This window comes from Lipophrys pholis (assembly GCF_963383615.2).
Source record: "Lipophrys pholis genome assembly, chromosome: 20".
In the NCBI taxonomy this organism is placed as follows: domain Eukaryota; kingdom Metazoa; phylum Chordata; class Actinopteri; order Blenniiformes; family Blenniidae; genus Lipophrys; species Lipophrys pholis.
In genome coordinates, this window is record NC_137648.1 from 15,218,055 (window position 1) to 15,232,093 (window position 14,039).

Here is a 14,039-nt window from a genome sequence, read left to right on the forward strand (position 1 = left end):
ATTTGCAGTGATGAAAGTACGAGTAGCAGATCTTAGTTGAGCTGTGTTAAAAGATGCTTGGGAGGAAAAAGTGCTTAACGTCACTAAACTGAGGAAAGATGGGCCTCAGTGCTGCTCTCTGCTGGTAAAAAGCAGGCAGTGCAAATAAGTGTATTTGGCTGCTACAGCAAGTCATTGCAGCATGTGCTGTACTTGTTATGCTGACTCCATTTAAAGTTTGCCTCTGTTCATCCACTAAATCCAACTTTCTCTTCACACATGTTTGAGTTTGAAGCTCTGCTGATTGTAATTTGACACCAGCCTCAAAGAAATGTGGCTGCTGTCAACTCATTAAAGCCTCATCCAGAGTTTTTTCGAACCAGAAAACCTATTTGCTTCAAACAATTCATCTCATTTTTTGACACTGTTGCACGGTCATGATTGAAATACATCATAAATCTTTAGATAATTCTATAAAGAAAAGAATTCTTGGTGCAGATGCTGGCAAACATATTTCTGTCCGACTGTATAGAACGAGTTAGTATGTGATATTCTATATATTAAATGTCAGTTTTAGCTGTACGCATGTCTGATTGTGTATCCGGACAAATTTAACAGCGCTAACATATCGTTCTACGACGCGACGCACGAGACGTCTTGCAGCCTGATTGATGCATACATTTTTTTTGTGTGTGTGCATGTATTAGCATGATGAGCGATTCTGCATGATTTGCTTCCTACTGACTTGATCAGCCGCAGCCTCATGTCGGCATCATGGCTCCAACTCTGAAAGTCTTTTCTCTTGGATAGTCGCTGATACTCCGACTCCGCCTCCCCCTCCTCCGCCGGACGACATGCCCATGTTTGACGACTCCCCTCCCCCGCCGCCCCCGCCCCCGGTGGACTATGAGGAGGAGGACGCCGCCGTAGTGCACTACAACGACCCCTACGCCGACGGCGACCCCCAGTGGGCTCCCAAGAACTACGTCGAGAAAGGTCCGGCCAGAATTCAGGCGTTGCGTTGGGCCTTCGGGAGCCTGCTCCGCCCTCACTGATCAAACGTCTCCCTTTCCTCCTCGCAGTGGTGGCCATCTACGACTACGCCAGGGACAAGGACGACGAGTTGAGTTTCATGGAGGGCGCCATCATTTACGTGGTCAAGAAGAACGACGACGGCTGGTTCGAGGGCGTGTGCAACGGCACCACCGGCCTGTTCCCCGGCAACTACGTGGAGTCCATCATGCACTACGCCGACTGAAGGGACCTCGCAGTCAATGTACCGTCTATTTATTCAGTCATATCATAATCCACCCAGAGACTGACCGCAGCACTCTTGACATAACTGTAAACCCCACCCCCACCCCACCTTTTTTTGATATGACAGAATGTTCTTTCCCTTAATGAAATGCAAATGAAATGAAAAAGTAATATCTATTTAGTTTATTTTGGTGTTATAGGGACGGGTTGGGGACATTTATGGAATATGTTCAAATAGTTTATAACGAATGGGCCGGCGGGTGCTCACACCAGTTGAACACAGCTGAAGGATGTGCGACGGCATCTCGCGTGAACAAAACAAAAGTGATTTGAATCTCTTTAGATGGAACAAATAAGATGTGCTCCTTCAGTGGAAGTGTTTGTATATAATGTGAGCTGCAGCCGCTCGGGTCTCTGTAATGTAAATTCAGTGAATGTCGATGAAATTATAGTTTTTATGAGCGGTGCCCTCGATTTAAACGACTCCACAGGTTTCGATACTGTAAATGGTATTTCAAAGAAACTTCCCGGGAAAAGCAGCCTTCGGCGTAGAGCATGCAAATTTATTTTTTGAGATATAATGTAATCTTAATTTTATTGCCATTACGCTTGCATTATGTTGTAAATGTATTCACCTTTTATGTTTTATTACACTGTTGAAATCACTGAACTTGTTAGACTGAGTAATTACAGGCTTTTTCCCTCATTCTCACACTTTAAATGATCATTTGAACTTAATTAGGAGTGCTGCAGGGATTATGCCGGTGTTGATATTGGCTTTAGCATCACTGTGGTTTCCTTCCTAGAAAGCCAATAGTCTTTCTGTGATTAATACCAAAACCAGACGTGCATAGAGGTTTTTGCTCAGTTTGAGGACTCATCCCTGCAGCACTCGGATCTCAAAGCAGAACACATTCCATTCTGGCTGTTTTTGAGATTATGTCACGTCACTGTTATTGATTTTATACTAATCCGCGCAAGCTTTGATGGATCCGTCGGTAACTGGCTATGAAGGACTCTCGGTTGTGGTTGGTGTGCGCTTATATTAGAGTCCTGCCTTGACACTGCCATGTGACTATTCAGATGTAATAAGGTAGACCAAGAAACAACTCTAATACCTCATCAGCCTCCTGAAAGCAACAAAGACCTGCTGTGGGTTGAAGGATCGCGTAATCCTCTGGACGGCGTAACGCAGTAACTCAAGTCCAAATCAGGCAGTCCGGATTAAATGTGACTCAGGTTAAGGTATCAGCTTGATAACATTTCTTTTTGGCCCTTAAAGTTTTTTTTTTTTAATTCATGACCTAAATATTGACCTCTGAATGCTTCACCTGCAGCGGTCACCATTTTACCATTTCAGGATACCACTGCTAATGCCTTGATATTTGGCCCCGGTTATTATTCTCCAGAAAAGTGTTCCAGCTCAACTTTATTGGGTAGAAAAACTGAAATGTATGCCCTTCATTTATATGTATAATATGTTGATTGAGAAATTAATGTACAGTCTTTTATAATAAACAATTCTATGTACAACATGCATCACACATGTGGTCACTTGGTGAGGGAACAGATGAAAACAGACATTTCTTAAATAGAAAATAAAAAGTCAAACAGGCGGTTTATTGAGCAAAGTCTTTGCAGATGTTAAGGCCTCGGTTGTTACAGGGCACTTGAGCCTTCACAGAGGTCACCTTACAACATTAGACAAAGTCGGAGAAGACACGTGACTGTTTGGCGTTTTGTGTTGTGGACGGATCTGGAAGTGCTTCCATCTCAGCCGGTCCAGGCCTCCCCGGTGGTCACAGTACTTTACACGTTGAGGGGTTGGAAGGTGTTTTCAGTGCTTGACGTTCATTTAAAATTTTCACCATTATTCCATTTTCAAACTGAATTCAATTTACAAACTTTTTTATATATATTATAATTCATGTACATTTTTGGGGGGGAGAGAGGGGGGGCTCTCGTTGAGAAAGCCACAGAGACCAGTTTGCTGTCCTCATATCGTACACCAGCATTGAAGTACTGAGAGCAACAGCCAATTAAACTCCCCTCCTGGTTCCACTTGGGCCCGTCACAAACGCACGGTGGCGAGGTGAGCTGCTTTTTTTTCCCCCCACAACACGTAGCTGCCTGAGGCGAAGCCTGACGGAGGAGTTTCACTTGTCCCTGGTGAGAACCAGCTCTGTGAGCGTGATGAGGGCGTCTCTCTCCGGGGACGGCCGGAGCATGCTGACCTGCCGGATGGCCTCCTGGCAGTAGCGCTGAGCCAGATAGCTGGTCTGCTGCACGCCGTCGCTCTGAAAACACGACGGACACCGTTCAATCCATGAAGCTCAATGAACCGACATACAGTAATGTGTTCAGCTGCTTAAAGTCTCGATTTCGAAGCTGTACGTGATGCAAGCGACGACCTACAATAATGCTGGTAATGTCTTGTTAATTGCAAGTTTTATTCATCTCCCATCGACACCGGCTTTTGAGCGTTTGACTCGTTTTTTTGGCCACTTTACCTCTGATATTAATGTTGAGAGTTGCCAACACAATGTAGGACAGCTTGGTTTAATACGATTGGCCAAATATGTGACGCGCAGAGCCGCAATGCATAACGCATGGAAACAATTCATTCCTCATGTTGACATCTTGCTGTATTGTGCAGTCTTACATTTGTTTAAGTTTTAATGAATGTTGAAAAGCATCGGAAAAACTATTTTAAGTTTAACAAACGGAAGCTCTCTGAATACTTACTGTGGCATCTTTAAGGTATCTGGGTAAGTCACTTAAATATACTACATAGTCATGTAATTGTGTTAAATTGTCTCACTGGAAGTAAACATTGTTGTTCTGTGTAACAAGTGTGTCACGCTCTATTAAATTCTGGGGCCACATACAACCCAGTAATTAAAGTTAACCTTTTATTTTTAATAAGCTGAAGATACAGTCACAGAACACTTCCCTTTCAGATAATGGCACGTTTCTTTTGCAGTCCAGGACGCGACAACAGCTTTGTGAAGGTTTTCTTGAAGAAATCCAGCAAGAATTTTATCCTCTGTAGCGATAAATGGAAGTTAAAGTCTATTACACTATTATAAATGTGACTAAACTAAAAAGAAAGTCTTGGGAAAACTTTGAACTTTGCCCAAAGGTGAAAACACTTCATTTAAGAATATTTAATTAATAAGACTTATTTTTACTTTACAACGCTGTCCCGCCGGCCAGAGTGAAGCCGCTGATGGTTCAGTTTTGACCTTCTTGACACAGTTATGTACAGCGAGTTAACTTGTGCCTGTATGCTTTGGACTTTTCTGCTTGTGGGGCTATTTACTTGATTCCACACTGAGCTGTGGGAATTTAAATTGAGGTCACCGAATGTGGATTCTCAGGTGAAGACCTCAGTTAGTGTCAGGTTGGGGTTCAGCAGTAATATTGGTGTGATCGTCTGCACTCTTTCCTCAAAACAAACAGGCTTCGGTTTTAAAATGGTGTGTGTATGAGCTAAACTACATTCATCCATCTAATATACCCAGTCGATTTATAAAAGGTTGTACCTCAAGGACGTACTGCCAGGCTCGATCTACATCTCCTTTCGAGCTGAAGCGCCTCATGATCATCGCGTGCAGCTCAGGAAACTGAGGAGGAAGGAACGGGTTGTAGAAAGCGATGCACCTTGTGTTTGCATCTTATTATTTTAATGCCGATGTGTCTCTCACCTGTTGACAAGCAAACAGCACCGGTCCCGTGGCTAAACCGAGTTTCAGATCCGCAGCCGAGGGTTTTCCCAGTTGATTGGCTCCTGACGTGAAGTCCAGAACATCATCCACCAGCTGCAGGGGAAGAAAAGACGTTATACTTCACATCTCGACGGCAATGAAAGGGTGAACACGCCGATCTCCTGTATGAACACCTTACGCGACATACATTTCACGTCAACATCAGAAATCACCTGAAATGCGATTCCGACATTTCTCCCGTACTGGTAGGCTATTTCATGGACTTCAGGATCCGAGTTAACCAGTATGGATACCTGAAACGAAATCAAACCGTCAAGAGGAAAAACCAAACCCGTAGAAATCTTCTCTCCGTCTATTCATGAGAAGAGAACATACGTACTGCTTTACAACTGTTTGCAATAAGACTCGCCGTCTTCTTGAAGGTTTTCTCGAGGTAGTGTTTGAAGCGCTCGTTCTCGTTCTCTTTGGAGCCCAACTGCATGAACTCCCCTGGAGGGGACAGGACTGTGTGTTAGCGTGCGAATGCTATCAGTGCCAGCTGGAAACGGTTGTGCGAGCGATGCTGTGACGTACCTCGAACCAAATCCTCTATGACCTGGGACAACACCTTGACCACTGTGGTGTTGCCGATGCGAGCCAAGGCGATTGTGGCAGCAGAGAGGATGAAGTCTCCAGCTAATATGGCCTGGAAGACACCAAACAAGGATTTCAGCATGGCGTACCTTTTTTTTTTTTTTATAAACACAATTTCAGCTGATTTTGGCTCAATCATCTAGTCTTAAATCTTCTATGACTCTGATCTTTAATACTTTCCATAAATGTTCAATTGGATACATGTCAGGCGAAGAGTTGGCCCATTACAGCAGCGTCATTCTTTTTCTTAGGAGGTTTTGAAATGCCCACCCTTGTTTCATCTTTTCCATTCTGACAGATGACAGCAGATCGTAATCCAAAATGTTTCAGGACATTTCAACATCCAACCTTCCTTCAGTTAGTGTCAGTTTGTAACCACAACATCCTGTCTTCATAGTGATGTGCAGTCCCATTGTTCACGCATCGAACAAGTTAAACTTCAGTGTTTTGCTGAGCGGACTACATTCTCTCTGTGTTTCACGGGCTTGCCTAAATATGCAGCAAAGTTAAAACAAGCTTCTACATGCTTTATTCTTCAGCAGTGGAGTCTGGTGCGGCGAATGTGCCAATGTCTGATGAAAATTTCCCATCAATCTCACCTTTCGAAATGCATTTACTGAGAAAAATAGTGTTCACTATTTCTTTTACACGCTGTATGAAGACGTGGAGACACAAGGTATGAAGGCATGTCATTTGTACTAAAGTCTCAAGGACATTTCCTTTATGTCATTTTGGAATTATTTGTGTCCATTTTGAAGTAAGTTAGCAGAGAGGCCCTTTCTTTTTACTTTGCTTCAGGCACAACCTTTGTCCCATTCCTCGGTTTACGGTTTTCTTTATTTCTTTGTTTCGTCCCTCTATAAATTCAAACACCCTTTTCATACCGTGTCAGGCACTACAAAAAAAGTTGATGGTTGTTCCAATGACATGGCACACAGAAAAGGAAAACAATTTTTTTAGGTCCCTTACCTTTCGTTCACCCCACACTTTATTAATCGTCCTCTTTCCTCTTCTCTTATCGGAACCGTCGATGACGTCATCGTGCACGAGGCTGGCAGTGTGAATCATTTCAGAGATCATGGCTACAACCCTCTGACCGGGAAGCAGGTCTCTGCAGAATCACAGAGGACATACGAAGCGTCACTATCGGTCAGATAATTCTAGAGATGTGTAACCCAGGCGTGGCACTTCTCATCTCCCAGCCGTTCATTCGTGTGCCAGGAAAACACAATAAAACAACATTTACCCGCTTCGGTTACTGTGGATGTTCAGGGCTCGCGCCATCAGGACGACTATCATTGGTCGGATGGCTTTGCCTTTGCCATCAAAGTAGTAGTCGCATACATACTTGAGCTCCTCTTTGGATACGAACAACTCCTGGAATAAATACGCCATTTAATTCGGTCACAATTTACCAGAGCAAACAACCGACATCAAAACATTACAGCTGAAAACCTGTGACCTTACAAGACGTTTAAACGTAATCTCAAGGTCACATACACAACAAACAAAAGTCACATAGATAGAATAAGCTTTAGCACATTACTTTCGGTTTTCCAGGTTTTACCTTTTTGATGTCATCATACAGACTTGTTAAGTCTCTCTGGGCTAACATGAAGGGGTCCTTCAGCTTTGCATCGCTGTGTGTCGTTCGCCAACAGCACCATCCTTGTGTCGGATACAGTAACCTTGACTTGTGTCTGGAGAGAAAGATATGCATAGATTAGGAAAGACGTACACAGCTGCCATTCCCATCTGCACTCGATATCTGAAATAATCAAGAATGAAGATGCACAGTAACGCCAAAACTCACCTGATTAAAAATGAATTTAGGTTTAAAGTTTTGGGGTGTCTGGCGAGAGCCAGCGGTGGCTTCCCCTGAAAGTCATAATAAAAACAAAACCATGATGATCATTAATTCATTGATAAACATTAGAATCACTCCTTAATTAATGGTTTGAAGATCATATTAACGTTTTACTTGAATGCATTTCATATTTAAAAAAAAGTAATTTTCCCTATAGGCAGAAAAAGAAAACTTTTACAGGAGTTGGACCAATTGGTTGAGCATGTAAAACAAATTAGATCCGACATAATTTGACAGTAGTTGAGCTCCATGTGAACCTACCTTCTAGTCTATGAGATGGTTTGAGGCTCTGATGAGGTACCCTCCCATGTTCTGTTGTTTGTTAGTGTTCATAACCAGTATAATATGGCCCTAAAAGAAAATTCTAGAAGGGCAAAATCAGCTGGATTTTTATAAACATGCTTCTAGATGTCATTGTATGACATATTTACTGTATGTGGAAAAATATGAAAAAAGTGCCTTAAATAAAGGATTTTCAAAAAATATGATCTGAAAGCATCCAATAAAGATTACACTAGTGAATTAATTTTGCATTGCTTTTCCATTTAACTTTCAATCAGAGACTCGTGTTGCTGACTTTGATATCGAGGAGATGAGAGGAGTTTTGTATCTTCATGGATTATTTCTAAGTAGATTTAGCAGTCTGATTATACACAGCACATTTGTTAATGACTCCAGCAGTAAAATTAAGTTGAGTGATTATACTTTGCACAGTGCGGTGGGGTGCGTTAATGTGAAATAAATGAATGAGTTTTGAACGATCGAGCGTTTTGCTGGACATTGGTGGGATTGAGAGGGGACAGCAGGTCATGTCAAAGGCAGATTAGAGACTGTCCATAATGTCACAGCAGGTTTTAACCTTTCTGCATGCAGAGTCAAGGCAACTAACACACCCTGACACAAGTCATTCAACACATGAATGAAACATTCAGAGGACTGGAGCTGAAGTCACGCTAAAAGCTTTAAAACTATAAAAAGTAATTAAATAAAACTCGCAGCCCGGAGAGTCTGCGGGTGGGACCGGCTGGCAGCCCGGCGGAACATCTTTGACCTTCCCGGTGACTCACCTGGTTCCCCGGCCCGGAACTCCAGGAGGACGACCGGCGGCTCAGAGAGGACGCGGAGGCGCACACCGGTCTGCCGCTAAAACACCAGACACTGTCAAACACATTACCGGAGGGAAAGTTAGTACTCCACCTCCGGCACTGCCTCCACCACGGAGCGGCCATGTTCCCCAACAGCGCGCATGGGGGAACGGGTTATATACGTGCACCCGGAACCGGAAGCTATGACCGGGTGACGTTTAATAACACGGAAGTATCGTCTGCGATGCCAGCGGAATGTAAACAAACTCTTTTAAACTATTTCTCATTAAAGTTAGAATAAACAACTATGTTTCTATGTGACCATGGGGAGAATATATCAGCATATGGGACGTGATTATTTGATGGACTGCTAACATCTAAACGCGCTTTTATTCGCTGGAATATTACATTTATTTACTTCACTAACCAAATCTTTGCTGACCACACTTTGCTGTATTTTAGTCCAACACACTGTGGAACTTAAATCAAGCCATATGATGAAGCCATTCTTTAACATTTGCTCTTTTTTACAGGCAACTCGTGTGAATATGTGGATCACCAACAGTGTTTTAGTCTTTGTACTTGTAATAGCATCAATCTTCACAGCTGGACATGCTCTTAACTTTTGCCAAAGTCCACAATTGGAATGTCACACTGGTGATGCAGCATCAAACAGCAGACCATCCCAACACACTGACAAGTTCAGGTGGAACGCAAATATTTCAAACCTTGTACACTTGAACCAGGTCAGAGTGTCCTGCAAGACACTTCTAGGTAAAACACACTCTGGGTTTTATTCTTCAAGATTAGAAAAACAAAAGAGTAATAACCTTTCAGTCTTTTCTTTCTATCTCCTCTGTAGAAACATTCCCCATCGATGAGATTGATGGCAACTTTGTTCGCACTGTGAAGACGTGCATATTTTCCAGATCAATTCCAACACCACTGAAAGGCCCTTTAAGACTGGCAGCAGTTTCCAAGGTGATGAAGTAACATTCCCAATCATCTCAACCAAATATTACCAAATAACTTATATCTGGAATCTTACCAATAGGATGTCATTGAGGGGATCCTAGATTTACATATGGATGTGACACATTCCGAGGATTTCCTACATTTAGCAAGTGGAGGAAAACTTCTGGCAGGATCTGTACCATTGGCTCACAGATATGGAGGTCATCAGGTATAAATCAATCTTCTACATGATTCAACAGTTATTGATGAGGAATATGAAAAGCAGGTGTTGCTGTGAAATTTGTCATTGTTTTTTCTTCATGTATTCTCCAATAGTTTGGCTACTGGGCAGGTCAGCTGGGTGATGGCCGAGCACATCTTTTGGGTCGGTATTCAAACAGGTGAGAAAATTTTTTGAATTAGATGTCACAATCTTTTTAAAAGTCTATATAATTGACATGCATTGATGATTAAAAATGGTGAAATGCCCTTTTCTTATAGAAACAGTGAAACTTGGGAACTGCAGCTGAAAGGCTCAGGAAAAACTCCATATTCAAGGTGTGTTCTTCAACCATCTCATGTGTATAGTATACAGGACTGGCTATGACTCAGTTGTTGAAGCAGGTAGTCTTTAAATCACAAGGTTCTCGGTTCAATCCCTCATCGCTTCTCAATATATGGAGACTCCCAAATAAATCTACCTTTTTATTTCAGACAACAGTCAGTGATGAAATGTCAGTAGAAGAGCTGATAAATCAAACAGCCATCCCATTAACAGTCTGACTTTTCCTCTCACCTCAGGTCAGGAGACGGTCGAGCTGTGATCCGCTCCTCTGTCAGAGAGTTCCTGTGCAGCGAGGCGATGCATTTTCTGGGTGTTCCCACCAGCAGAGCTGCCAGGTGAGAATGAGCTTCAAACAAACTTACTTAACTGACCTGTGGGTATGACAGTAGTTTGAAACCTTTATCTATCTTTTTTAAACAACTACTTACACTTTTTCTTTCAGTCTGATTGTCAGTGAGGAGCCGGTAATGAGGGATCAATTCTACAACGGAAAGGTTAAGAAAGAAAGAGGTGGGTAATATTACACTTGTTTTCCAATTAGTAGTTTTGAATTGAACTTCCATGCTGTAGATGATTGGTTCCGAACCTCGTGTCGGGTGCCCCCCCCCCCCCCCCGCAGAACGCCAGAGATCACAGGAAAAGCCAGAAGAGCTCTTGCCTGCTCTGAAGCTGCCAAAATTTTAACATACTAAAGAAAACCATAATAAGAATAAGAATCCAGAATGTGGGAAACTAACTTTTGGCTGTTTTGATAGCATTTAGCTTCACTGCAATATTTTCGAAAATTAGAGACCATAGTGAAAAGTTCTGCAGCCATTTTTAAATGAAAACTGGAAAGAAATTATATTATATATTATTATTATTATTAATAATAATATTATTAATAATAATAATAATAATAATAATAATAATAATGATAACAATAATAATAATATCATCATCATGTTGGAACCACCTGCATGTCCTATTTTTGCTTCTTTTTCACAGGAGCCGTTGTTCTCCGGTTGGCTAAGTCGTGGTTTCGGATCGGATCGTTGGAAATTTTGGCTCAAAGTGGAGAACTAGATCTTCTGAGGTGAGAGACATGAGACGATCACTTCATTGTCACTTGTTTTATTCTCTGACCTTCCGTTGTTTACACTTATGATTATTTTTGTTCTTCTTTCAGGAAGCTGCTGAACTTTATGATTGAAGAGCATTTCCCTTTTATAAGTTCAGAAGACCCAGAGAAATATTTGGTGAGTCATAACAAAACAAGAATACTTGCATCAGACGTATACGTTTTGTGTAGATTTGTTAACATTTACTGTAAACCAGTAACCAAGATTTTCTGTGCACTCAGGTGTTTTTTTCCACAGTTGTGAATGAAACCGCTTACCTGATTGCACAGTGGATGTCGGTGGGCTTTGCACACGGTGAGAAACAACCCAGAACATGTTATCATCACATAACCTTTACCAACACTCTACTCACATCCTTTTTTTTTTTTTTTTTTAAACAACAGGTGTGTGTAACACAGACAACTTCAGTCTTCTTTCCATCACCATTGACTACGGACCGTTTGGATTCATGGAGTCGTACAACCCCAGTGTGTATGATGCTGCATGGCTAAATTCCTATGAAATGGGAAGATTCTGCTCCCGTCAGCTGTCAAACAAAAGTGTTAATGTTGCAGATTTCATTCCCAACACGTCTGATGATGAGGGCCGATACCGTATCGGAGCTCAAGCTGATGTTGGCCTGTTTAACCTACAAAAGCTCGTGGAGGCTCTGAGACCAGCGCTTACACACACTCAGCAGAAGCAGTGAGAATGTGATGATATCTAACTGCATTCGAAGGCTTGAACCTCCTGCATTTTTGTACAGATATGCCAAAATGCATAAACTAATCCAATGGGATGCACATACTTTATTTTTAAGACTGTGTAGATTATCAGAAAAGTTCATTAAAATCACTCAAACTGTCTTTTCTTTAAATATTTCAGAGCTAAAATTATTTTAAATGGGTACGCTGATGTTTACCAAAAGAGGTGAGCTTTAAGTAAAATATTCATATGTTTTTTTAAACACTTTCATATTCATGCAACATCCAGATAATGACATTAACAGTTTCTAATTTGTGCCTTTTGTTTGTGTCTGTTTCAGGATTCACCAAATATTTCAATCAAAACTGGGTCTTCTTGGTGAAGAGGAGGAGGATAGCTACCTAGTTGCTTTCCTGCTGAAGGCAATACATATAGTGGCACATTTAATGAAGTGAATCTTCGATTGTTCTCTGTCTCACCTCTGTTTATGCGTCTTTTTGTGTTCTCAGATGATGGAGGACACACGGTCAGACTTCACTATGACCTTCAGGCAACTCAGTGAAGTTTCAGCCGAGCAGCTCCACAAAGGAAACTTTACACAGGTATACCTGATATATAGCACTGATACACTTTCCAGCTCTCCCATTATGATACACAACTGTCATCGTAATGTCCTATGACAATGTAAATACAACACATGACACATTAACATTACGTCTAAGAATGCAATAACAAAGGAGTGTACAAAAACTTTTCTGTGGTTTTACATCACTTTGTGATTTAGGGACTGTCATATGTGCTGCAGAAATGTAAAAAAAAAGAAAAAAGAAATGAGTCATGTTTATTTTTATTGCTGTCAACCAAAAATAGTGAGAATTTAACAGTTTTATGATTTTATAACATAATGACAGTAAAACGGACATGCTGATATTCACTACACCACTATTTTAATAAATGAATATTATCTCTGAATGCAACATTGCTTAAATATCCCACTCTGTCTATTCAAAGGGGATTAAGTGTACTCTGAACATGGAGTAACTGTGGAAGTACTGGTCATTATTTGTTTGGAGCAATTCTTCTTCTGATTTTATAATGTTTGTTTGAGAATAGTTGTGGGCTCTTGATGACCTGTCGTCTCATAAACACTTCTCCGAGTGGCTCCACGTCTACCTGCTCCGCCTCAGTCGGTAAGTAAAACATGTAATAATAATAAAGTAGTTTAACACATTTACACATTTTATTTTGCTTTCATATATCTTAAGAATAATCACCACTGATTCTAATTTCTTCTTTTCAGACAAATGAACGATTGTGATTTGGATCGTCAGCACAGGATGAAAAGTAAGCCCTGAAATATCTCATGTTTGACCTTCTGTGGACTTTCATGAGACAGGAAGATGTGATTGTGTTGAATACTTTGCAGATGTGAATCCTCGCTATGTGTTAAGGAACTGGATGGCTGAATCTGCTATAAGAAAAGCTGAAGTTAATGATTTCTCGGAGGTTTGTATTCCGTCAACAAGTAAACAAACAGAACAAAAAGCTAGAAAAAGTGATGGTTTCATGCTGCTGTTATTTGATTGTCTGCCACCAGGTGGTGCTATTGCACCACATCCTGTCCTTTCCTTTTGTTACACAAGAGACTGCAGAGGAGGCGGGCTATGCAGCAAGACCTCCACACTGGGCTCAGAGGTTAAAGGTCAGCTGTTCTTCATGAGAAAGAACTCATGAAAGATACTGAAATAAGTAAACACTTACAGATACCTGTCGCGTGGATCGTTTTTATTTAAATAAAAAGGTCCCAGGAAGTCAATGTCAACCCCGTGTGTTTTTGTAAGCCTGTGTAAGTGACAGCATCCATCACATGTGATCCTCGGCACTTCAATTTAATCAGAACGTTCTTTTATTTCACTTCAATAATTCATCTGAATGCACGTCAATGTTGTTCCGTCGCTTCTTTCAGGATTTAGTTACACGTTCAGAAAATAGAATAATTTGATCATATTATTGACTGATTATGAAATGTAATCCCAGGGTGATGTGTTGGTATGTCATTTATGAGGTTTTCCTTTTCAACGGCCAATTGCAGCAGGGGTGTGGGTGTGTGTGTGTGTGTGTCTGTGTGTGTGTGTGTGTGTGTGTGTGTGTGTGTGTGTGTGTGTG

The 14,039-nt window shown here is 41.4% G+C and overlaps 3 protein-coding genes across 9 annotated transcripts in view; 2 read left to right on the forward strand and 1 right to left on the reverse strand.

Annotated features, from left to right (window-relative positions):
* The window catches only part of abi1a (abl-interactor 1a), a 48,975-nt gene extending 46,202 nt beyond the window's left edge, over positions 1-2,773 (forward strand). For all 6 annotated transcript variants that reach the window (XM_080489004.1, XM_080489000.1, XM_080488999.1 and 3 more), the window contains 2 exons: positions 790-975; positions 1,062-2,773. In XM_080489004.1, coding sequence (XP_080345130.1) covers positions 790-975; positions 1,062-1,237 — 362 coding nt within the window. In that variant the 3' untranslated portion in view covers positions 1,238-2,773. The remainder of the gene's footprint in view (positions 1-789; positions 976-1,061) is intronic.
* pdss1 (prenyl (decaprenyl) diphosphate synthase, subunit 1) lies at positions 2,648-8,735 on the reverse strand. Its single transcript, XM_080489006.1, has 11 exons — positions 8,532-8,735; positions 7,411-7,475; positions 7,165-7,297; positions 6,844-6,974; positions 6,567-6,708; positions 5,538-5,649; positions 5,344-5,453; positions 5,177-5,257; positions 4,944-5,057; positions 4,782-4,862; positions 2,648-3,533 (listed from the first exon to the last, which is right to left on the reverse strand). The coding sequence occupies exons 1-11, from the start codon at positions 8,691-8,693 to the stop codon at positions 3,393-3,395; spliced, it is 1,272 nt and encodes a 423-aa protein (XP_080345132.1). The 5' UTR covers positions 8,694-8,735; the 3' UTR covers positions 2,648-3,392.
* Positions 8,736-8,751: 16 nt separating this feature from the next.
* Positions 8,752-13,693, forward strand: LOC308125341 (protein adenylyltransferase SelO-like). 2 transcript variants are annotated; one of them, XM_080489008.1, is made up of 20 exons: positions 8,752-8,806; positions 9,083-9,323; positions 9,412-9,530; positions 9,604-9,732; positions 9,840-9,904; positions 10,005-10,061; positions 10,305-10,403; positions 10,511-10,578; positions 11,056-11,143; positions 11,237-11,306; positions 11,411-11,483; positions 11,573-11,656; positions 11,744-11,873; positions 12,054-12,098; positions 12,214-12,295; positions 12,383-12,475; positions 12,987-13,063; positions 13,174-13,217; positions 13,300-13,379; positions 13,471-13,693. In XM_080489008.1, the coding sequence occupies exons 2-20, from the start codon at positions 9,098-9,100 to the stop codon at positions 13,591-13,593; spliced, it is 1,752 nt and encodes a 583-aa protein (XP_080345134.1). In that variant the 5' UTR covers positions 8,752-8,806; positions 9,083-9,097; the 3' UTR covers positions 13,594-13,693. The 2 variants fall into 2 exon arrangements, with proteins under 2 accessions (XP_080345134.1, XP_080345133.1); XM_080489007.1 differs by having other exon boundaries at positions 13,300-13,693.
* Positions 13,694-14,039: the final 346 nt, after the last annotated feature.